Source organism: Columba livia, chromosome Z (assembly GCF_036013475.1).
Source record: "Columba livia isolate bColLiv1 breed racing homer chromosome Z, bColLiv1.pat.W.v2, whole genome shotgun sequence".
Lineage (NCBI taxonomy): Eukaryota > Metazoa > Chordata > Aves > Columbiformes > Columbidae > Columba > Columba livia.
This window is the reverse complement of record NC_088642.1, coordinates 67,349,197-67,374,053: the sequence shown is the minus strand read 5'-3', so window position 1 is coordinate 67,374,053 and position 24,857 is coordinate 67,349,197. Positions and strand designations below refer to the sequence as shown.

Here is a 24,857-nt window from a genome sequence, read left to right as displayed (position 1 = left end):
ACATGTCTCCAACTACAGCTACTTCTCCACTCCCAAATAATGAAAATACATCACGTCGTAAGACTCCAAGAAGGATAGAAGACTAGAAGGAAATGCACAGGGAGGCCAAGCATCTCTGAGAACTCTGGAGCCTGCTAATTACTTTTTTATCCACAAGAAACAGTACACATGCACATTTCCTGTTGCGCGACTGCAGCCAATGAAGCCTTATGTGCAGCTGTTTACAGTGAAGCAGGGTTTGATTCTTTCCCCCACCCTTGCAGAACCGCTTTCCCAAACCAGAATCAACTCCAGCAAACAAACTCCAACCTGGTCAACACACCAGTGTTGTGGAACAGGCCATCCCTGAACACAAAAGAAAATGCCCAAACCAGTGATGGACTCAGTGATGAATGGCACCAGGTCTCCACATAAGAATAAACCCCTACGCAGCTAGCACTGAGGGAAAAGATAGTGCAAATGGCATGAAAATTACATGGCCAGCAAAGCGCTGACTGACTACAAACCACTTCCTCTTGATCGCACAACTGTAATGAACTGGAAAAAGCCCACGTAAAGAAACTGCAAAGGTAAAATAACTTGCCAGGTTAGAGTGACAGGCAATATATATATGGGGACTATACATCTCAAACAAAATAAAATCTCCAAACTTCTGTTTCGAAGGCATACCTATGTCCCACAGTTCCATAAGATGTTAAAACAGTAGAATTACACATAATTGCTCACTATAAATTAGTTGTCTGAAGAGAAAGAAGTTGCTGATAATTCAGACTTAAAAAATCAGACTCCTGTTTTGCAAACAGCAAAACTAAGTTTATTCTCTTTTTTATGAGTAAGTCAAAATTTAGCCCTCCCCTTGCCTCCAAGGCTCTTTCCACTGCCATACAGCAATCCCACAAAGTCCCCACCCACCCTGTTCCTGCATCCACCCCATCAATACTTTAAAGTTCACATTTCCCCTAATCTTTCTCTCAATATTCTTTGCATGCTTGGCCTGCCAGCAAGGCAAGGAACTACCAACACTTACACTGGCCAGGAGCCACATTTATGTTGACTGTTTAACTAGTATAAGCATCCCAACTGGCAAACCAATTAATGCCTCTCAGCTACTATGTAAGCTACTAAGCCAGGCAGAACAGACCAGGGCTAAACCACCCTATTTTTTTAAATGGAGACAGTAACAGGGTCTTTCTGCTCTGACGCAAAATCCACAGGAATATATACCCTCTGTCAAACTGGCTAATGGGTTCAGAAGTTATTAGATTGAGGCTAAAAGACATACACCGGCAGAAAGCTCTTGTACTTGTACAAAACCAGGCTAAAAAATACTACCTGTAACATAATAAAGGCATCTGGCACTCTGATCTTAGTAATAAAAGTATACCTAAGTAAAGCTTATATGAAGGTTTGGCTACATACTGATTTAACAGACTAAACTAAAAATGCAAAATAATACACAATGCAACTTCTGCTTCAGTAAAATTCATCTCAAATTGTAAAGATCTGTTGGTCCAAACTATTCTTGACGTTTTTGGCACTGAGACTTTTATCTCTTTGGTATGTTATCTCAAACAACTACATGCTCCACCTGCAAAGTAACTTTCTGGTTTTTAACTGTAATTTGAATTAAGAGTGAATGACATTATAGGATGGACTGCTCAAGCATGACAGAAGGGAAAGGAACATGAAAGGATGGATACTGTGGCCCAGTTATATTTGTATCTTATGAATCCAGCCCTACAGGATGGCAAAAGATAGTGCTGAGAAGCTACGGGTACCCTCCAGTTAAGACTTGTCACCAATCCGTAGAGGTAAGACAGTATTGATGAAAATACATTTGAATATGTGTGTCCAAAATAGATACCTGCTTAGACTAATGTAGGGACACATCAGTTTCAAGAACATTTATCTAAAGAAGCAGTGTCCTACCTAAGAGATCCTGAACTTTCCTAAACAGAACATTTGCTATTTCTGCAATGGGACTTACCCAAATATAGGCAAGGGAGATGATTCTGCATTGCAATTTCTTGAGCACGTAAATGTTTCTTAACAGTGATAGGATAATAGGTACCACCTTTGACAGTTGCATCATTAGCAACAATCATGCATTCCACCCTAAAAACAAAGCAAGTTTATGAGAGAGAAAAGCATTTCTAATGAGTAAGCATGTTTGTTGGATAAGAACTACAACATGCCAAGGATTCTCAAAGCCCTGATGCTCAAAAGGAGCCCTCCTCCCCTGCATTCCCTCAAATGCACGTTGTAACAGCAGTCTCAGCACTATGACATCCTGTTCCCCAGTCCCTAAAAAATACTCAACAGCAGTCTTGGGGGTTTTTTTAGTGAGCAGAAGTAACCCTTAGCCTAGAATACTGCCGTATTTTCTGAGAACTGTGTTACTGATGCACTAATGTCCTTCCTTCATTGGACACAAGAAACTCTATGTGTGTTGTTTTAATAAGGTATATGCTAATGAAAAAAAAATGTAAAACCACTTCCTTATAACTAAGACTGAACAAATTAAGATACCAACTTTGTTCATTTTTTGGGCATCAGAAATGAAACACTAAAAGTGCCAATAGTTTGATACGGGAAACTGAACAAAATTATACCTTCTTCCTTTTCATATAATCAATAATGCAGACCACTGGAATATCTCACCCAGATACTCGTCCAATGCCTGTGATAATGCCTCCTGCCGGTACCTCTTCATTACCATACAACCGGTAACCTGCAAACTGGGAGAACTCCAAGAACGGAGAGCTGAATAACGAGAAATATAACACAATTTTAAAAGGAAATGGCCACATTAACCATTGAATCTCACTTAAAAAGGTTTGGGTTTTGTTTTGTTTTTTTTTTAAAGGGATGAGTATTTCGAAGAATACTTCTGTAAAATTTCAGCTGTGTTACATATCAGTTTTTATGGAAACTAAAGAGAAAGCAAGCCTGTTGCAGTACTTAACTGCAAAAGAGAACCTGAAGCGTTTTTAAAAAAATAAAGTACCTACCCAGGATCAATAAGCCTATCAATTCTCTCTCTGGGTAACAGCTTTCCTCTTGATGTGTGAAGCTTACGAGCTTTTTCTCCACCTCCTGTGACACAGTAGTAAATTGTCAGATTTACTAAGGACACAAATAGATAAATCTTCACTTATATTAAAACTTAAATGAGTTCACAGTTCTTGAAGCATCGACTTTAATAATTTAATAAACAATGGTTTCCACTTCAAACAGATTTAAGGTATTGATAAAAATTATTGCTTTTCTGAATTTTGTTCATTTCCCCCCCTCATTTTTTATAGTTAGTCTTGAGGTAAAGATTTTAATAAACATAATTATCTGAAACTTTCCTCACTGCTTGGAAATGAACAGGAGGGCGAAAACCACAAACACACAGACAAAAGCAAAGCATAAGGATCTAGAAAAAATACTGTTCTCCAAAACTGGCTCAAAATAGCTGTGCTGAATTCAATTCTGAAAGATCCAATGCAATTTAGATTCATTTCCTTAGACCACTCCACACTGTAAGCAGAGTTCAGACACACAACATTTAATATCAAGTTTATCTTTGCTTCATTTCAACCCTTTACTTGAGGTCATTCTAAATCACATATTTTGCTCTCTAGAGCTTTGTGTCACTCAATAATTAAGATTTGTTGACACACCTCAGCCTTTTTATAACAACAGCTTATACAAACATTGTCTCTGCGTAGACAGATCACTGATCCACCTCATCACTCTGAAATTGTCTCCCCTGTCCAAAATAAAGGTGTGATTTTGCTAACATTTCTCCCGAGACTTCAAGATTTCTTGTCAGACAAGCATCAGTGAAACAGAGCTTTTAAGCCTACGTTTCAAGCCTTTTCCCTCACCTCCTTCCTTGATCACTATGCACATCATTTCCTATCTGTTAGGCATGACAGAAAGCCCACTATTTATTTCTGATCCAGCCTGTTCATCAGGTCTGTATATCCAGCCAAAGTCAAAACCTTGTAAATGCTTTCTGTTCAAGTTTCTTAAGATACCTCTTATATCCACCCACAGAGCTCATACTCTCATCCAAGTTCTCAACATCCCACATTATGACCACAGCATCTTTCCTGACCTCCATCTTCCCTTTCTCATTCACACCAAGTGATGCTGCAAAAGTCACTTTGCAACCCTGTGATTTTTGTTATCTCTGTGTGCTCCCCCTCTTCACACACTAATCTAAATGCTTGCCCTCCAGGCCCCATCGCCGTTCTATTGGACATTTCTCATCCAAGATTGAGACGTTTGCTCTACCCTACGCTAGCCTCCATTCTGTACACTGTGAGAAGCAGCATCCCTGACAATGAAACCAACTTGGAGGCATTTAATTTGAAATCCCGTCTTTACAGTAATGTCTATAAAAACTTCACTCTGACTGCTGATGTCCTATGATTGCTGCCAGTCACGGAGACTAAAAGTATCTCAGTTGCCTCTTGTGCTTGTTATCAGAAATTCACCTGTTGCAATTCATCATAGACTGTAAATTCTTTGGGGCAGTGACCATCTTCCTGTTGCACAGCTGAGGATTACTCAGGAGAACAGGATATGGGTTCACAAAAGCCCAACTCACTGAAGTAACAAATAAAGAATGAAACTTTCATTACAAAGACAAGAGCTGAAGAGCTTTCATTACCCAAGCAAGAGCTCACCCTCTGAGAGACAGCTCTTACAAATAAGAAAAAGACGTTGCATTTACCTTTCAAAAATATTCAATGTAAGTACCTGATTCTCACATATCTAAATGACAGGCAAAACAATCTCAATCGATGTAACTCACAACAGTGTATTAACATCCTGGTAGAGCTCCCTGAGAGGGAGGAAAGATGATTACCATGTTCTTGTCCTGTTACCATGTAATAGGCAAGAACAGGAAAATGTGCAGCAGTGAAGATGGCCATCATCTTTAGTTCATGTGCCACACCGGGAACTGCTGAAAAGTCACTACATCCATAAAGGACAGAGGTAGCCCATGGGTTTCAGCATCTCCTCCGGAAATCCTGGAGTTTTGTTTCACAGCAAGCAAGCAAAAACACTAAGCACAAAATATTAACTGTGCTCCATTCCAAAGTTGTAAAAGAAACTGCATTATATAAGAAACAGTATAGGAACAGACAAACAAGGTATCATGATGGACCATAAGAAGGGGAGAATTAAAATTGAACAGTTAAGCATTTATAAACCATTTTCATTTTATTGGCCCCATTAATTATAGTCAGCTGTAATTAATTCAGGTAGTCTTACAAGTCAAAAAGATGAAATACAGATTTCAATCTTTTAAACTATTACAGACCCGCTTTTGTTTGCCAGCACTACAAATAGGGTCTTTGCAAGTGAAGAGACTAACATGCAACTTGAACAGAAGCATATCTGCCAAACCAATTTGTTATAAAAGGCGGAAGCAGGATATGAAGCAAGAAAGCAGGTAAAGTGGAAAGTGTATCAGAGTAAAAGCCTTTTAGTAATAATCTTATCTATTTTTTAAAATATTGCCATTAGAAGTATACATTCAATTGATTACTAATATCTTAACTGGTTAAAAATTAATTGACTCTAAATATCCAGTTTTTACTATCTACAAGCTTACTTTTTGCCTCTCTGGCAATGAAATTAATCTTCTATTTGACTAAATCAGCCTTGTTTTCATTTGTGTCTGCTTTCAGTGATTGATGGATTTGCCTGTATTAGGATATTACTCTTGATATTCAACTGGCAAACAAATAAATATGTTCACACACTAGATACTGTGGTAGACAAAGAAATGTTAATGGTATGGACATTCTCCTCAGCTAGCCTGAGTTACTTACAAAAAAACTAGATTTTGAACCAAGTTAGCTTGGATGCAAACCTTTTAAGATTTTCAGCTGACAGATGGCAAATCTAGATTTAAACAGAGGAGCTAAAATTTAAATATGACTACTACAATCCAGAAAATATGTTGTACCTAAACAAAATGATTAATGAACGTACAGCTACAGGGGAAAATAATTCAAAGAACAAAACTATTTATTGCACCAAGTTAAACAAGTGTTCTGAAATCGGGACTATCATACTCACCTAATCTGATTTTTTCTGCTTGCTCTTGGAGTCTGGTTACCAGTGCTTTCATTCGTTCATAGTTTTCCTAAGTGGGGTACAAACCAGCATTTCAAGTTTAACCAAGAGTGACAGTGTTATTTTTAATAAACAAACACAGAAAGTATAAGATTTTTTTTTATCTTCCAAATTTCATTTAACCTTATTAAATATTGGGTCTGTATTGTCTTTAAAGTAATAACAACTCTACCTATGTATTTGCTTTCCTCAGGCATCCCAAAGCATTTAAAGAACATGTTTCACAAAACTCTGTGCTGGGATTGTAAGAGACTAGTTCCAAATTTAGTAAACAAAACCAGAATTAGTCATGACAGAGCTGAAGTGCTATTTTTCAGGTTTTGTTAATTTTTTGTTACAGGTTTGTTTGTTTTTTAAATCTAATTTTGTAAAAAACATAATGTAAATTCAAATTAAGTGCTGCTGTGTGTCTTGCACCAAAAGATGAATGACCTACAACAAACTGACTTTGGTAAATACTTTTTACATTATTGTTGTTTAGGTAGAATGTAAAGGTAAAACAAAGCTTTAAAACAAACCCAAGAAGTCTGATCTTCTTGCCCATATCCCTCTTAGAAAAGCAAAGACTCTTAGTTTTGAATATGAGTGACCAAGTATTGAGCTCACCATTTCTGTCAGAATTATCCAAAACTCTGTGTGCTCGTCACAGCAGGTTTTTGTTTTGTTTTGTTTTTACAATTTCTTAGGAATGAAAAGGTATTAGTCAAGCTTAATTATTTGTTTGGTTTTTGTTTGTTTTTCCATACACAGTAAGAACTATGTTACCACTTTGAAAAGTGTAACTGTAATAAAACAGCATAACTGCTGCATAAGAAAATCATACTGCCTTGTCTAATTTTCATTCAGAAGATGTTAGAGTCTATTTTGACAGAAAAACAACTGGTGACTATATTTGGATTTGAACACCTGGAACTACGGTATGCCCTAGAAGCAAGGGGTGTCAGTCATGTTTGTTCGGCCCTGTCTTAGTCACTGAAAGGCACCAATACGCAAAGCAGGAAGAAAATAAAACCATACACAGGCACCTCGCATTCAAACTGTTTTGAATGAGTAGTAAGCCTTCCAAGAGAACGCATTTCTCTCCCCTTTGTAATTGCTACAAATAGATTAAAAATACTCTAGTGAAAGGTAAAAACGTATCAGGTGAGAACAGGACTCAGCAATTTTATCAGCTCATATAGACAGTTAACACGTAGGGCCAGCATTTAGAGGTTGCCCAGCAAGAGCAAGGTGACATACTGAAGCACCAAGTCCAACCCTGTGCCTCTGTGGCTCCTGGGAAGGATTCCTCACGTCCTAACAAAGCCCCTGCTGCAACGAGGCTCACAGCCTGCGCCTGCTTGTATTTTGTAACACCCCATCACTGGCCAAAACCTAACACATCCCAAGAAACCAGCCTCAGTTAACAAAATCTCTCTGATGTGCGGTGCCACCCTGCAGCCCCTCACTCCTGAGGACACAGGAGGTCACTAGACTTCTGCATCTCCTCCCCTCCTTGTGAGGTTGTACCAGTATGTCCAACACATTATTCCCTTTCCAGCCTATTTCTTTTGGTACTTTAATCCTCCTCTCCCTGCTCCACCCACAGTACAGCTCCAACACCTACCTCTCGGGATGTCTTCCTTCCTCCTAACCTGTGAAATCACACTGCAATGACCTACCGGCAGTTTTACCACTGTCACAGCATCTCAGAAAGCAAAACCAAATCAGCTCACATCTTGTTAATTTGATTCTCAGTGAGGGTGACAGACACTGGAACAGGCTGCCCAGGGGGGTTGTGGAGTCTCCTTCTCTGGAGACATTCAAAACCCGCCTGGACATGTTCCTGTGCGACCTCACCTAGGTGTTCCTGCTCCGGCAGGGGGATTGGACTAGATGATCTTTTGAGGTCCCTTCCAATCCCAAACATACTGTGATACTGTGATTCCGTCGCTCCTAGGAGAGACTGTGGACAGTACCTGCAGCCACACAACCACATGTAGGACTGAAAAAACAAAATCTGCTTCAAGTCCTTTCCAGGGCTCTGATTACAAGTTAACATTTTTCCCCTGTGAAAAATTTGTAAAGCAGCCATTGTAACTTCATACTTTTAAAAATTCTGCAGTTGTTGCAATGCCAGATTTATTGTATGTGTGTGTGCAGTTTGTACAGCTGGTTCATTTCGCAGCATTACACATAGAGTATTTTCCATGTTTCTCCCTGTTCAGTCAGCCTGTTTTCTCTAAATACACTCACCTTTTGCACACAGCACTGAGCTTTAAACCTCACCTTTAACATCAGAAAAAAGGCAGATAAAAATGGCAGAAGATATTAAAAGAGGCATAGCAATCATAATCATGTTTGTTTATTAGAATCTGAATTAACAACTCACTGCAGCTACTTTAGCTGCTCTACATGAAAAACTGTGAAGTACTTTTTAGATAATCTATAAAAATATTGTACTCAAATATCTGAGTTGCTTAAACTCACTTTATTTCTATCCTTATTTTTCATGCCTTGAACCAGAATGCAACATCGTTATACTTCACAAAGGAAAAGCAAAGATGCCTTGAATTTTACGGTAGTTTTTGAATAAATAGAGAAGAGGTTCCTCTCAGAACCAAATGTAGTAGTTCTACCATAAATGTGTGGGTTCTTCATTAATTAATGAAAAAAAGGCCAGTGAAGTGACTCCAAGTTCTTTCTGGAAACTGGCCCTTGCGCCTGTAGGTTCTATAAAATTCTGCAGTTAATGTGATGGCTTCCACGAACTTTAAAGCAAATTAAGAGGCAAACCCTACAGCTTTACCTACAGTAATCCTACAGTTATCGCACCAGCTAACTGAACTACTGCTACACTAGCAACGCGGCTGTAAGAGCTAATCCTTGGAATCTTCACACAGAATTTATTTCCCAGAATTTAGATTCACTTATTTTTAAATTACATTTTAACCTGTCTGGTTTCAAAGACAGTTTACATTACAAAGGCCAGGCTGTCTAGCCGAATTCACGGCCAGAAATGCAAACATCAGCTACAGAAGGCAAGACCTTCATCACCTACCCTTATGCCTTCAAGTGTTTGCACTGTTATTGCCTGTATTACTTTTACTTCAGATGTTTAAGTGCCTCACAGCAGGAACCTCAGCTCTTCGTGTCTGTGAAGCACTACGTGCGTTTGCAGTGCTCTATAAATTATTCCCACTGAGTGCTAATACAATTAGCTATTTTACCAAGCCTTGCTTTTGAGACTGAAAGGTACACACACACATGCAAATCCAGCTAACAGCCTAGCTGAGTAAACACATCTATTTTTCTTGGTATGCAAAATATGAATATGCACACACATATATATATATATATACACAAGCTTTGTATGTGTGTGCATGTATATATACACACAGAGACAGTGAAATTTCACGAAGTTTCAACCACCTAACTTCTGTCCCAAAATTTAGTTTTTGTAAAATCAAACACAGAACCAAAAGTACTATTTTTGCAAATACATGTTGTTGCTTCACCTGCTGTTTGATATTTTACTTGTAACAGATTTGAAACCAAATGCACGCCCTCCTACCAGCTTTGATCCACACCCAAAACCCCATGTCTTTATCAGCCTAGCGGTAAACACGATTTTTATCTTGAATACGATGTTAACAATGCCCCATTAAAAATAAAACAATTTACACCACATACAACTACTGCTTATTTCATTAAGACAACCGAATTCCACCTATCTCCTCTCCTGCTCCTCCAAGGATGACTCTTCCCACCATTGTCCTGGTTTCTGGACACATGCCCATGACTCTGTAAAACTGCTCTGCGTGTCTTGAACTCAGGAAGCAATTTGCAAACACAAGAAAATTTCCAACTTAAAAATCATCAATCTACAACCTCCCTGTCTCCACTTCATTAGTAGGTTATCGATCAGCTCCTCAATGCCAAAAATGCAGTAATGGCTGGCACTCTGATTAAAAACACGTTAAAAAGCCCTAATGAGGCAGACGACGGTACAAACCCATGTCCCTCTACGCTCAGCCTGAAGGGAACAAACACAACTTGGCCTTTCAGAAGGAAGCAGGGGGCAACGCTGTCGGCCCGGGCCTGCACGCAGGGGGACCCCACCCCGGGCTGCTGTCCTTCCACGCAGCCCAGGCCCCGAGGGCTGTTTTCGCTCTCCCGCGGACGGTCCCGGGAGCGCGCCCCGAGCCCCCGCAGGCCGCACGTCACGGGTGGGGCCTCCCCTCAACAACCGGCAGGTCTGTCACAGTGGAGGTTTGGAGGCGGCCGAGCCGCGGGCCGGGACGGGCGGGGACTGTCAGCACTGCCCCGCCGGGCAGGGGTAGGCAAGGCCCCGCCGCGGCCGGGCTACGGGATAACGAGCCCTTGGCTGCCGCGGCTCCCCGGGGGTCGGCACTGCTGTCCCCAGTCCCGCCGGGCGGGGAGGCGGCCCCGGACGCCGCAGTCTGTCCTCCGCGGCCTGCGGCCCATCGAGGGGATGGAGCCGGGCCAGTCCGGCCTACCTGGTAGAGCGCGGAGCCCGCGTCGGGCCGGGACCCCACGGCCGCCACCGCCTCGCCGTGATAGGCGCGGGCGGGCGGGGCGGCGGCCGCGCGGCACAGCAGGCGCCATGGCCGGAGCAGCCGGCGCGGGCCCAGCAGCATGGCGGCCCAGCCCAGCCGAGCCCCGGCCCGCCGCCGCCACTCCCCCCGCCGCAGCCAATGGGCAGAGCGGGGCCCCGGGCCGGGCCGGGCTGCGCGCCCCGCGGTGTCCGCCCGGCGCCCCGGCCCCGCCAGCCCCGTCCTGCTGCTCGTGGGGCGGCTGCTTTGAGAGCTGCACTAGGACAATGAAAGGTCCTTCTGGTTACAGAGCGGCGTGAGCACCGCCCGACCGCGGGCCCTGTGGGTGCAGGAGGACGGTACAGAGCTCCCGGCCAGGTCACTGGTCAGCACACTTCGCCGTTCAGATTACATGTGCAGCCCAGAAAGCCATTGCCGTTCTTAGACACGGGGGCCTTTGCCATCAACCGCAGAACTGCTGAGGTGCTACAGTAACAGCGGCAGATTTTTTTTTCTTTTATCCTAAACTCTTCGCGTGAGAGTTGCTTCCTCGTTTGAAAGCTCTGCTCTTTTCCAGTATTCGAGTTTTATCTTGTTTCCAAACAAGGCTATAATATTTACAGAAAGATAACACTGGGAAGCCGCATACCAAGTAACTTAATCGCTATTCTAAAACAAACCCAAAACCACACAAGTAACAAACAACGCCTGTTACAGTGCCCTCAGTCCGTGGCCACCAGACCCGCACACCTCTGCGCATCCAACTCCAGCCCTTCATTTAGACCACTTTTAAAAATCAATACCTATGAGCATTTAAAAAATGCAACTGATAGTTTAAGAAATGGAAACACAGGTAATATAAAATAATTTATTCACAATTTACGTACAGAATATGACTAGTTTATTTGAAATGGAAAGCTTACATACAATGATACAGGGTGTCTGACTAAGCAAAGCAGCCTTCTGCTAAATCTTTGTGAAGATGCTAAACTAATAGGCATTGAGATTTCCTTGATCTTTTCTTACATCCTTCACCATTACAAAGCTTTCGTACACAGAACACAAAGTTATCTTACCTCTATTCAAATTAATGTTCTTTAAAAAAAAGCCTCTAACAAAGTGCATGTGATTTACTGCAGGGAAAAAACATGTAGCCCCAGTTAACAAGGTAGATAAGGCACCTTAAATCTTAGTAATGAAGTTGTGGTATTTTTTTTTCCCTTGTAATATGAATGCAAGTTAAAATGTATCCAACTAAATGTAGAATGGTTATCACCTCAGACAGTACTTCGGGATACTACTTTATAGCCACTCCCCACAAATATATTTTTAGGCTCTATCAGTGCAAATTATTTAAACATGCCACATGTATCAGGAACTAAGCACTTGCATACATAAAATAGTATCTACAAGATATACAATACATGGAGCTTTATGTATAGATTAATCTATTCCATAATGTTTACAGTAAGACAATATTTAGATGAACATTTCAAGTTAAATGGGATTAGGCAAAGCACAAGACACTGAACAGAAACTGGGGGTGTTTCTTGGGAGGGGGCCATGGAGGGAAGGGGCTGACTATGCTTTCAAGGAAGTTACTTTACACTGGGACTGCTAGTCCCTTTTCCATCCCCTCAAGAAGATACTGCTCCTAGTGACACTCGATTGACAGAGACCTGCTAACATCACAATCTGCAGTAACAGTAGCTTTTCTGTGTATTTTTCCTTATTGACGAAATTTTAAAGGCTCCTTCAGAAGCCTTGCCAATAACTTCTAGAAAAGGCAAACAGTCTCAAACTTCGTAAAGTATTTCAAAATTAACTAGATACTTACATGAAAATATTTTCCAGTAAATTATTATCCAGTCCAAAGGTGAAGACAGGTTTCTTGAGAGCATAACAATACAATTTAAACATCAGTTTTACTTTCATAATAAATTATTTGCTTTGAAAAGGTTCATGCTGGATGGCATTAAGTAACAGGAGGAAAAAAATTAGACTATTTAAATCTACACACTCATTTCTGTGTAAGAAGGAGTTTCAGAATATTGAATATTGAATATTGAATCTTTTAGTGACCATCTGACTTTGAGACCCCATGAACCATATTACCTCATCAAGACAACCTTCTTGATAAGACAAGTAAAAAATTAGACTAAAATCTAAAGTTACATTTCATTGCGAGTGCAACTAGACATGCAACATGATGAAAACCATTCAAATCCAACTGCTTCAAAGTAGCCAAGCTTCAAAGCAACCATACGGTATAGGCGTGGTTTAAATCCATCTCTTTGTGCTACTTTGCACAAGGTAAAACAAGATATACAAACACCTACATGTAAAACCAAGGAAAAGAAATGGTATATATCCCCTTGTTTTCAAATTTAGAAGGACATTAGCACTTAGATGAGGACTCATTAGCCTCTTCTTCCCACTCCAATAGGACAGTTGCAAAGATTAACATTGTGTAGCATCTTTTAGTAAACTCTGTTTCTCCAGTTTTTTCAATATATTTTTAAGGAACTAAACCCAGGTTAGGATCTTTAATTTATGTAATTAGAAATTCGTACAAAAATACATAATTTGGAGATACTAATAAAAATACCTGCAGTGCTGAACATATCTATGTATTTACTACACAACTTCCAGTATTTGCATCCTGATCCACAGAGATTACACTATACATGAGAAGTCCATTTCTCCTTCTAACACACTAACATAACATACTTCACAAAAAGAAGTAAAGAACTTTTACAGCCAGTACCACAGGCTTTAGCATTACAACTCACTGGGATACTTGTCAAAAGATTAAGCATTTTTTCATCGCACTTTTCTGGAAGATAGTCATACATCCAACATCAGTGTCCAAACAAGTGGAACTGTAAGCCAGCAGCCACTGGTGTGGTCCAATGACATCAGTGTCACAGTTTAGATTACGTCAGCATTTTGAAAGTATCCAGGCTACTTCAGAAGGAATCCATTTCATTTCTATGAAATTTATTAACAGCAGCTTAGCTGACATAAGTGTGGCATAATGAACACCAGAACAAATTAGAACTTTAAAAAAATACTCTCTTCTTGTTGTATTACAGCCTCAGATCCTTTTTTTTTTATAAAACAATTAGTTATTCTGAATCATCCACTTCCATAAATATGTCACTGAAAAAATACTCAGAGATTCTAGTTGGCTCTTCTTCTCTTTCTTGATCTTTAGCACAAAGGGGTGGCTTCTCAGATGGCTTGTTACTTGGAACCTAATAGAAAAAGAAAAGGCTGCTCTTAACAGTCTTAATCTGTTTTATCTGTGAGTGTACGTGTATATGTGTATATGTGTATGTGTGTGTATACATATGCACTTGGGCTTCCAATTTAGATAGGAAGTTTAGATAAAAAATTCAGTTTACTGAAAATGGGAAACAAATAGATACACATGCAGAGAAAACACAGCTTAGTTCCCCTTTTAAGTTTCCTAGACATGCACAAGTCAGGATTTATTAATTGGAGCAGATACATCTCTCAGGCATTAACACTACATGTCCACCTACGCCCTCCTGAAACAATTAAATCACTGTTCTTCACGTCTCAAAAATGCAAGGGCATTCATATGTAAATACATACCATAACTGCGGCATCAGCAGCTACGTTCTCATACTCCACAGATGATGATGTGCTTGTTGAGGGAAGAGAACAAGATTCCCTATCAACCTTAGTGGATGGAGTGGGTTTTTTTAGACTTCGATTTGGAGTCACAATCCGAGGTTTTTGGATCTTTCCTCTATTTCCTTTGGTATCTTCTGCAGATTCAGAACTACTTTTTTTGCAAATTAAAGATAAAAATCCCAATGGTTTTCGTCCACCCCTGTTCAAAACAAATACAGCAAGGATGTCATGAGATTGCTCTATGAAAGAAAGCTTTAAATAATATTGCAGGAGTCCAATTCATTACATGGTAAACAAACAGATGTTTCTGAGATCTAAGAAAATTCTAAGAATAAAACCCCAAAAAGTAATTCTGATAAAGACTTTTGTATTACTGAATATTCTAGTACTCTTGACAATCTCCAACAGTAAGAACAGGTAAAAATAAACAATTTTGGTACTCACACAAGCAAAATGAGAGAGTAAATTACAGGATCAAAATAGACCAGTGGAGCATCACAATCAAAATCAGTGAGCGCAAGAGCAATAAAGAACAGGAACTCAAACACTTAAACATTACAGAAAGGTATATGAAAAAAACCCACCGTCAGATCAATAGATAAGAGGAATATCCTCTAAATTGTCAAGATTGAAACTCCTTTGGGGAAATGACACATCTTAAGTTAGTCCTAAAAATCCAGTGTGCTGAGTACTATACCAGTGACAAATCTTATTGGCAGAAGGACAAAACTCAAAACAAGTGGATGGGTGATCACAACATTAGACTGAGCTAAGAAAACAACAATTATCTTAAATCCGTATCATAGCCAACAGATATCTGCCTCACAAGAGGCATCTGTCAGCGTCTAAACAGACACACCATACATCAGTAGTGTCCCTTGGTCAATCTGCTCAATTAATGAATAAAATAATTCAAATTACAAAGCAGACAGTTTGATCCTTTCTAATTGCTGAAGAGGACAGACACTGTACTCTAAGCCATGTAGGTCACAAACAATGGTACTGCCCTTCTTGTAAGACTAAGTGGAAAACAGATATACAAACTTCGATATGGAAACAATGTCTTCTTTACAGAAAAGGCTGACCAAACATTATTGCATAAATACCTGAGTAATGGAGCTTTTGAAGATGATGCTAGGCTTCCAGTAGGTTCCAAGTGTCCAGATTCATGCACATCCCCTTGCTTTCCTTCTCCACTCATTTCTGCTTGTCTGTTAGATGTTAAACTAGACATCACGTCCTCCTCCTGTCTGCACGCTGAATTCTCCGGTGGTGTTTTCCCTAAAGCCTCTGAAGTCTCAAGCTGTCTTTTCTCAGCCAGTGGTGACATAGACTCAGAAACCAACACAGAGGGAAGTACTTCTTCCTTTGCTGAAGCCTCTGTTTTTTGAAAGAGACTGCCTGCAAAAGGAGTTGAGAGTCATTTAAGGACTTCAGTTACTTTACTTCAGTGAAAACACAACAGCCCAAAAGCTGCATGTGATGTTATAGATTCACAGTGTCCTGACTTGGAAGGGACCCACAAGGATCATCCGAGTCCGTCTCCTTGTCCTTACACAGGACAATCCCAAAATTAACAGCACGTGTCTAAGGGCATTGCCCAGTGATGGCTTGTACCACCACTACAAGAGGAAGGCTGAATTTTTGTTCAATTTTTTTTTTCTCATTTTACTTTTTGAAATCAACACTCCATGGTCTACTTTTAGATTGTAAGATCTTACAGTTAATACAAGGAAAAGCAGGTAGAAGTGTTGTTTTAAAGTACCCTCCTCGTCCATAATTTACAACACACCACAGAACTTAGTCATCTAGCTGTTTAAGCTTCTACAGTTTTTCTTAAAAGTACTTTTTCAGGACCAAAAAGTAGTTCTCTTTGATTCTTCTGAGGTAGATTAAGCTTTTGAACAATTACATATGTTTTAAGACAAATACAATAAAATATATTATTTTGGCATAGTATGGTTAAAATGCCCGTTAATACATTTGGCTATTAGCACTCTCCAAGAGGTGGAAATATTTTCTTAAGAGAAGGTATAAAGTTTAGTCCAAAAACCTGCCCAAATTTCAAAAACAGACTAGCTACAACAATATTTTCAGAACCATTATTAAATTAACAGCCAGTTATGTAATCCAACACATCTAGTTTACAGCAGAAAACATGGTATGGGGGTATTAGGATATTACCAGGAAAATTTGTTTCTATTTTTATGTTAGATAGCCTCAGACAGGATTACTTAGCACAATGACAATCAGTATTAAACTGTCATGTATTAAGCATTTACATTCATTATACTTTGTTTTACAAGTTTACGTTTACCTACCAGAAGCTATCTTTGGAGCATTTGTGGATTTAACTGAATCACCCTGTGTTTAAAAAAAGAAAAAAATAAATTATTTCTCTCAATATAGAAGAGACAATGAAAGCTGATAAAGTCACATAATGTGTGTACATTTCTAAGAACAGAAGTGATACAGAAGACAACATCTTCAGTGCAGTATCATTCATCACTTAACTCATCTCCTCAGCAGGCTTTTCAAGGTGTTCCTTATGACAAGTGACTCAAGACAAGGATGTCAAGATGAGAGGTCAAAGAAGGAAGAGGATTGTTATGCAGTCCTTCCTAGAAAAGCTCTCTGAATCATGTAGGGAATTATCACCCAGATATACTACACAATCTTAGCCTACTCACAAAAATAAGTGGTAGTCACTTTGACAAGCTTGGTCATAAAGCACAGAGGGAAGCTGGAAACAGGCTGGCCCGTTTTTACTTGAAGCTGGTTCTTTTAAACTAATATTCCCTATGTTAAAAAATGGTAGGAACATATCTAATAACCTCATGTAACAGACACCATGAAGAATCATAACATTGTACAGTGAACCTAAACCATCTGCTAATCATCCAGTACACATCCAGACTTTCCCTTCCTGCAATGTCATTGCCAGAAAGGCTGTGGTGAGTTAACCAAATAATAAATATTACCAGTTTGCCTACTAAGAATCCTAATTAAAAAAAAAAAAAAAAAAAAAATCAGAGAGCTTACAGATTCTCCAGAAAATTAATACTAACTCAGCAGCCCAAAAGCTCTTGCAGAGTTCAAAATAAAAAGCAATCTATGGGTGTCGAGTTTCATTTTAAGTTGTACGGAGAGTACATTTTTAAGCAAATGACACTGTTAAACAATAAACATAATTAAAATGCCTCAACACTATGCCTAAAGAATCACTTACCAAATTACAATCTTACCTGACATGTGGTTTCCAAGTTACTTTCCACTACAACAGTAGACAGAGTTTTCTTGGCAGGAGGAAAATCATTCTCTTCAAGCTCAATAGCTGACCTCTTTTGAGTTGTCTGCAAATTTGGAACAGGCTCTACTGATGGACTCTCTAATTGTTTGGCTTCCACACCGCTGTTTAAAGGTGCAGCAAATTCATCAGCTGCAGTTGTCAAAGATCCAATGCTGTTTATATATAAAGTCATTATTGTGACTGTACAAGAAGCTAAACTTTATTTTGTATAACATTTATGTATGGAAATGACACATAGATCTATAGTGATACTCTTTCTTGCTTAATGTCGATATTAACTTCAAATATGCTATTTACTACCAAAAAATATTTTGCTGTGCTCTCTTGAGTTAGAGAATTGAGGTCTTCTAGTCATAATTTAATCTAGTTACTTTAGAAGCTGTTCTATTTGAACTCCACTTGATACTTTCATAAAATGTAAAAATATGACAACTGATTAACTGCCCTAGAAAATCCTAAAGTACAGTATTACTTATATGCACAGTTGAATCTTCATCCTCACACCTCCACACCCTTCCACCCCATCCCCAGCATGATCTCAAAAGACAACAAGGCATCTAGGGAAATAAGGTAAAGCAGTAATGAAACAGTGAGACCTAAGATGTACCCTAACTCTGCCTGTCAGCAGTTCTGATTGTCAGCAATCATCAGTTGTTCCACAGGAGCTATAATTCTTACATTGTGTAGCCAAAATTCACTTAAAGGTCTTTCAATAACTAAGGGAATGGCATTAACATCTGATGTCACAGAACAAAGTCATCAAATATGATGTGGAATTGCATCACCCCTCTAGTTATGATCTGAGGACTTTGTCCTGGTTTTGTTAAAAACAAGTTTCTCTTTCAGTGAATTTTGCCTGTCAGCTAAAGCCTTCATATTAACTGCATTTTCCTGGAGAACCAGACACATGTTTTGGGAAACATAGCAATGGAATGAAAACTTATAAGCATGGATGGACATCTCGCAAGAGGGGCAACGAGAAACCGGTGACCAAGAAACTGACCAACTGTGTATAACATTCCATTCACGTGAATACTTCACATAAAAGTGGGAGATCACGAGGATCTCGTCCCTTCTGCTTATGGCCGACATTAGGAGAGGACCTTGCTAGTCGTCCCTGCGAACTGAGGCCTAGTGAGAGACTGAATCCAGCTCCGGTTGGCTGCAGAATCCAATCCAGGACTTTGGGTGCCGGCTCTGCAGTTGCTGAGGCTTTCAAGATTGGTTTTGTATATTTTGTATTATTTTCTCTATTCTTATTAGTAGCATTAGTAAAACATGTTTAATTTTTCCAACTCTCTACTCTCTGTCCTTCTTTTCCTCCCGATCACCTGTCCTGAGTGGGAAGTGGGGAGAGGGAGGGGCGAAAAAGGGTGAAGTGGGGGGAAGAGGAGGTTAACAATACATCTGCCAGGGTTTTATTGTCACCCCGCAATCTTAACCCTGACAGACTTATATAAATATAGCAATAGTGTGGGTGGTTTTTTTTGTTTGTTTGTTTGTGTTTTTTTTGTTTTTTACAATGTTGCAACACATCCTATTTTTCAGAAGGTGTTTTCCCTTTGATGTTGGGTTTTTTCCTCACAAACTGACCAAAAGATTTAGTTCAACTGTAATGTTGAAATAACGATTTTGTTACATTGCATTGAGTACTTGTAAAGAATCTCAATCCCCTTTGTATTGCAGTACTGCAAAATAGCTATTATTCTCTTAAGTGATTAATTTGTTTGCTTTTTCAGATCTTCTGCCTTTTGAACATGACACAAACTCAAGAGAACGATATCTGAATTTATGTCCACTGTTTATTGTGTTCTCTCTACACTAAAAAAATTTGGAAATGCAGGTCATAGCTAATTTATGGAACTGCTAAACTACTGTAAAAATGCAAAAATACTTAGGTTTTACATTTTAAGTACTTCTCATTCTAGGTATCCAAGGCAGAATAGACTCAAGCTGGACAAAAGACTGCTACTAAAAAAGAAGACTTGCTCTAAAGCAGGGATGTTAGACTCATTTTCACTGAGGGCTACAGCAGCCTCACAGTTGCCTTCAAAGGGCTGAATGTAATTTTAGGACTGTATAAATGTAAGCGTATATACAGTCCTAAAATTACACTCGGACATTTGAAGGCAACCGTAAAGCTGATGCAGCCCCCAGTGAAAAATAATTTGATGGCCCTGCTCTAAAGGATAAAACAGAATTAAGGCTTTTGCCAAAATCCCAGCTAACTAAAACACTAACTTAAAACCACTGATGAGACCTTTCTCAAATCTGGTTAGAGCTCTTTTCACTTTCTTAATTCTCTGACCAGTCTGCCAGAATTACTTCCTCTTGGATTTCTCTTTTGAGAAGTTCTAATCTGTCATGCACATTCAGGGAATAAACAAGGTTCACAAGAAGTGTTTCACGTCGCTCAAAAATAAAGCATTTACCTCTCCACTTCAGTCATGCTTGCTTCGCTTGCATTTATTGGGCTGATAAGTATTGGGGCTGGTAGTAATGGTTCTGAGGTTTGTTCCAGCAAAGCAGATATATCAAACTCTTTTGAGTCAGCTGGGATTTCCACCAAAGTTAAAATGAATGTCTGTTCCTCCTCTGGACATCTGTGATCATTGTTCACTACTATAATTTTTTTTCAGGGAAATATAGAAATAACAAAAATCTGTTATTCACATTTGAAATTACACTGTTCTCTTCATGCCCTCCCCCACGTAATTAAATTTTAGGCATTCATGTCTGCATGGAAAAAGGCATTAGGATATTCTTGAGACAATATGCTTCCTTTCTTTTTAGATGGGATACGCATTGTCATCCCCTGGAGCCTATCCATTGCAGTGGAGTCCTGATTACCATTCAGAATGAAGAATATTAAAAATGCCTAGTAGCAATGGAGCCTTTTAAATGGGTGTTCTACTATTAAAAACCATTTGCAGTTTAATTAAACTTGTGTAATTGTGGTCAAGTGGCCCTTTGTCTTTAATTGCAACTGTCAGGTATCAAGAGTTCTTTCTTTAAATGGCAGGTGTCAGCTGTTTTGATGGTAAACACAAGGATTTTTACACTCTGCAGACTTGCAGAAGAGGACCTGAGAAATATAGTCTTGAATTTAATAAATGAAAAATATAAATAATTTAGTCAACAAACAGGCATTAACAGATAACTGCCAACTGCCATTCATTAGAATGAATTTGAGAACATTTGTGAAGTTTTCAAAAGATGGAAAAAAACAGTGCTATTCTGTTACTTAAGGCAGCTCTCATTCTTGATGATGTAAAGCTGCTGTTATTCCAACCCCAACTCACTTTTGTTCTTTATCTAATTAAAGGTGATTTAAGATGCTCTGTCCCAAGATTATTGCAATAACAGAGTGTAACAACAGATGTCTAAGTAGAAGTATTGGCCCTTTCTTTTGCACATGCTCAGGAGTTACAACTTTGGATGGCTGTTTCTGTGTAAACTAAGTATTCTGGACTTCTGACACACTGATTTTCCTGTACCTTGGACAAATATTGGTCCCAAAACAGCTCTGTTGCAATTTGTTTCAGGGAAAAGCAGCCATCATCTTTATACCTTTCATGACATCTAATCAGTTAGGAGTTAATCTGCTGACTCACTACAGCTAAAGAAAGTCTGGTTGTCTTCTTTTTTTCTCTTCCCCTCTTCTTCTTTCTCCCCTGCTTCAAACTTGCACAGTCCAGCCCTCCCACTCTCACAGCTCCAAGACTGGCATTCACTTGACAACTTTATCAGCCACTGTAGCTCACTAAGCCAATGGAAAACTACATGTTCTCTTCCTTTGCCATATTCAACTTTTGACAGATGACTCAGAGGCTCATAAAGTTCTCTATCAAGTGCTAAACCTAGCATGAGAGAAGCACCAGAAGCTCACAGCAGGGAGGAGAGCGCAAGTTTTCCTTCCACTGATATTTAAACTTAACCAGGTACCATTCATAAAGTTCCCAAGTCTAATTTGTGTTAATGAAATGTAATAAGAAGCTAGGGAGGGGAATGGTACTGTGCTGTGGGTCATTATTTTTGTTACTGAAATAGACTGATTAATTATGTCAATGAAAACATTTTAATTTTTTTAATTCATCTTTGCTTAACTGCAAGATACACAAGTGCTGGCTTCTGCTAACTTAGAACATTAGCACATTATACCTGAAGTCTCTTCTGTGCTGCTTACACATTGTTGAGAATCCTGAGCAAAAGCTTCCTTCTAGAAATAACACATTTGAAATAAAACAAGTTAATAAATCTGAGAAATAACTCTAGAAAACAGGAAAGAAACAAAGCATGTCAAATGCTGAAGAGACAAAAAAATCTAACGATATCACCATAATTGCATTTTGTCAGCTTTTACTTCTAGCTGTTCTAGGTTGAAGGATATTAGCCTGACATGGACAGAAACACTTGGGTAATATAAAATTTATATGCAGCTTGTTGTCTGTATCGATGGCATGTCAAAATAAATTTATACTTCCTACAGCACAACTCTTGTCAGAGATGACTCACACAATAAATTGTTCAGTGGCATTAAGAACACAAATTCCCCCAACCATTACAAAACCACTGAGTGCCAAAGAAAAACACAAAGCTCTGCAACTCATCTATCCCTTTCCTTTTATGGCATCTACCTTGGATAAACTCCATGGCATGTTGCCTTTTCTCACACTTTCTGCCAGTCCTGTAAAAGCCGAATCATTCTTGTGCCTTGTTCTAACTGGAGAAACAAGCTACTACCCATCAGCTGTTCCCCCATTAACTGCAGGTATGTTGATCTCAGGCAATACCAGAAAACCTGAGGGAACTGAGAATGAACCTTTCTCTCATGAAGAAATATCATGAAGATACTTCTAATTTAGACTAGAACAGGGATACACAAAGCACTGCAAAGAACCGGGTGTGAAAAACATACTGTTTCTCCATGATCATACATATGTAAAACTCTTATTTAAGTTTTGAAATAAACAGAAAAGATAATAGCAAAGTATGAAGTTTGTTTTAAACAAAGCAATGAAGGTGACAATGAAAATGCTGTAACATTCTAACTTATTGTAAACAAATACAACAGTAAGGGGTCAGACTGAATAAATACATTAGTCCTAGGCAACGTCTTCCATCAAAACTCTTCAAAAAAGTGCTCAAAATTTTGCTAATATATATGTCACTTATTGCTGAAATGCTATAAACTGAGGTTTGCAAAGATTAAGTTTGTGTGAAGTATTAAGTTCGGTTATGCCTTTGCAAAAACAAAAGTTTCATTCACTGGCTGAAGTATCAGGTCTTTAAAATGGGTAAGGACATTTGCACCGAAACCCTCTTCCTTCACAGAATTTCAGGAACTGGGCACTTCTAGACTGCAATTAAATTAAGTTCTTTACCTGAGTAAGGTTGATGGTGCATATATTGTGCTCAGGAGGACAAGGATTTTGTTCAGCAAGTCCATCCACAGAACTCTGTCTTAAATCTCCTGAATTTTCACAAGCATCTCTAGTATCGTTTTCTGTTCTGTAAGGTATATACATAGTTAATTTGAAACCAATTGAAGACACCCTGTGCATGAGGTAAATTCTGTACAATTATTTATTTAATATGAAGCTCATGTAGCTACAGAGAAACAGGGTACCTCTTTAAAAATATTATTCTACTAAACAAAATGCACAATCTTTGAACAAGTATAAACAAGTATTTCAGGAAAAAGCTCCCTAACACCACCAATTGACACTTTACTACTAAAAGCACGACCAAGCAGGTAGCCTTACAAACTTATTACCATTTCTAAATTGGTCAAGTCCTTAACATTCCTGCCAGAAACAGTTTCATGAGACATTTAAGCACCACGGTGATTACTAAGTTCTGAAACAGCAAATATAAGTTAATGCTTACCTCCAAAAGCTGCAGGACAAAATGCAAGAGACAAACCTTAAAAATAAAATTCTAAACTGTATACTCATGTGCATAAACACACAAAGTTCTGTAAGCCCACTGTCTCCATCACAGATGCATACTACATATGCACTTCAGCTGTGTATTTTAAGACTAAACATAGTATTAACTGATGATTCTTCCTACCTCTCAGTTTTGTCTACTTCTTTGATAAGTTCTGTACTTGTAGTCGTGACATCACAAAAAGCTGAAGAATCACCTGCAGCTGGTCTGACCAGGTCTAGTTCCACCTTCTGCATTTCTGCAGTACCTCTCAGGGTTGTTGACTCTAAGATATATAGGCATAAAAAGTATTTTTATTGTGTGTGTGTGTGTGTATGTGTATATACATATGCATGCTACTTTTACATATAAACTTTCATATATTAAAATATATATGGCATATGTGTATATATAAACACACTACAAAATTATTAACAATTCTGCTGTATACTTACTTTTTATATAAATGAGACATATACACATATCTCATCTTGCCTTTGGTATGTTGTGCATTTTGCCAGTGATATGGAGTTTGGAGACCACCTTTTTTCTAACTGTGTTAAGAATACCAAAACAATTCTGTATATTTCCCCTTCTGTTTTTAACAGAAGGGAAAGACAGTAACAATAGAAGAAAATACATTGTATTGTACTGTATTTCTGTGTCAGTCCAGTAATTTAAGGACTTTTCAGGTAATTTAAGACCTGCACAAAAAATCTGCTATCCAGATTTCATTTAATTTTATACTGAAAGGTACACTTATGTAAAAAACTGTATCATAAATGCATACCCTCTGTCACAGCGGTGATGCATCATTTGTGAATACTAATAGAAAGTGAAGGCTACTTTCAGCTTAGTTTCATTTCATAAAGAGATGTGAACACATCAGAATAAACCATTTTCAGAACCCTAGGATAAGAAACAGGCTTACCACTTTGAACTTGCTCTGGCTGTTCCACAAATATGTTTGTATTAAGTGACTTCTGAATTATGTTTTCATTGGATCTCAATACTCCCAAGTCAGGCTCAGGCCTCGGAAGCCTGCTGCTTGTCAGTCTCGTACTATTTGCCGTAGGCAAAGAGCTATCACTGCAAGTTAAAACAAAAAACGCCGTCAATATAGTCCTTAATTTTTGACAGTTTTGACGTTAAATTAGTATTTCCAGCAAAGATCACTGTGCAGAGGAGAGATAAGAGATATGGAGTAGATGAGATGAGGAAGAGCTGTAATACAGGCTGCAGCTGGCAGAAGAGACAGAAGACTATTTGACAGA

At 38.9% G+C, this 24,857-nt stretch overlaps 2 protein-coding genes across 9 annotated transcripts in view; both read right to left on the bottom strand.

The window, feature by feature from the left end:
• MCCC2 (methylcrotonyl-CoA carboxylase subunit 2) overlaps positions 1 to 10,829 on the bottom strand; it is a 34,830-nt gene extending 24,001 nt beyond the window's left edge. The window contains exons 1-5 of the mRNA XM_065046256.1: positions 10,644 to 10,829; positions 6,088 to 6,154; positions 3,012 to 3,096; positions 2,662 to 2,763; positions 1,988 to 2,115 (exon numbers count right to left, since the gene is read on the bottom strand). Of these exons, the coding sequence (XP_064902328.1) occupies positions 1,988 to 2,115; positions 2,662 to 2,763; positions 3,012 to 3,096; positions 6,088 to 6,154; positions 10,644 to 10,784 (523 nt within the window). The 5' untranslated portion in view covers positions 10,785 to 10,829. The remainder of the gene's footprint in view (positions 1 to 1,987; positions 2,116 to 2,661; positions 2,764 to 3,011; positions 3,097 to 6,087; positions 6,155 to 10,643) is intronic.
• Positions 10,830 to 11,533: 704 nt separating this feature from the next.
• BDP1 (B double prime 1, subunit of RNA polymerase III transcription initiation factor IIIB) overlaps positions 11,534 to 24,857 on the bottom strand; it is a 56,998-nt gene continuing 43,674 nt past the window's right edge. For 7 of the 8 annotated variants that reach the window (XM_065046248.1, XM_065046254.1, XM_065046252.1 and 4 more), the window contains exons 33-42: positions 24,515 to 24,672; positions 23,728 to 23,869; positions 23,037 to 23,163; positions 21,814 to 21,871; positions 20,085 to 20,274; positions 17,588 to 17,804; positions 16,664 to 16,706; positions 15,449 to 15,743; positions 14,301 to 14,541; positions 11,534 to 13,936 (exon numbers count right to left, since the gene is read on the bottom strand). In XM_065046248.1, coding sequence (XP_064902320.1) covers positions 13,808 to 13,936; positions 14,301 to 14,541; positions 15,449 to 15,743; positions 16,664 to 16,706; positions 17,588 to 17,804; positions 20,085 to 20,274; positions 21,814 to 21,871; positions 23,037 to 23,163; positions 23,728 to 23,869; positions 24,515 to 24,672 — 1,600 coding nt within the window. In that variant the 3' untranslated portion in view covers positions 11,534 to 13,807. The remainder of the gene's footprint in view (positions 13,937 to 14,300; positions 14,542 to 15,448; positions 15,744 to 16,663; positions 16,707 to 17,587; positions 17,805 to 20,084; positions 20,275 to 21,813; positions 21,872 to 23,036; positions 23,164 to 23,727; positions 23,870 to 24,514; positions 24,673 to 24,857) is intronic. The other variant, XM_065046253.1, reaches the window with a different exon arrangement.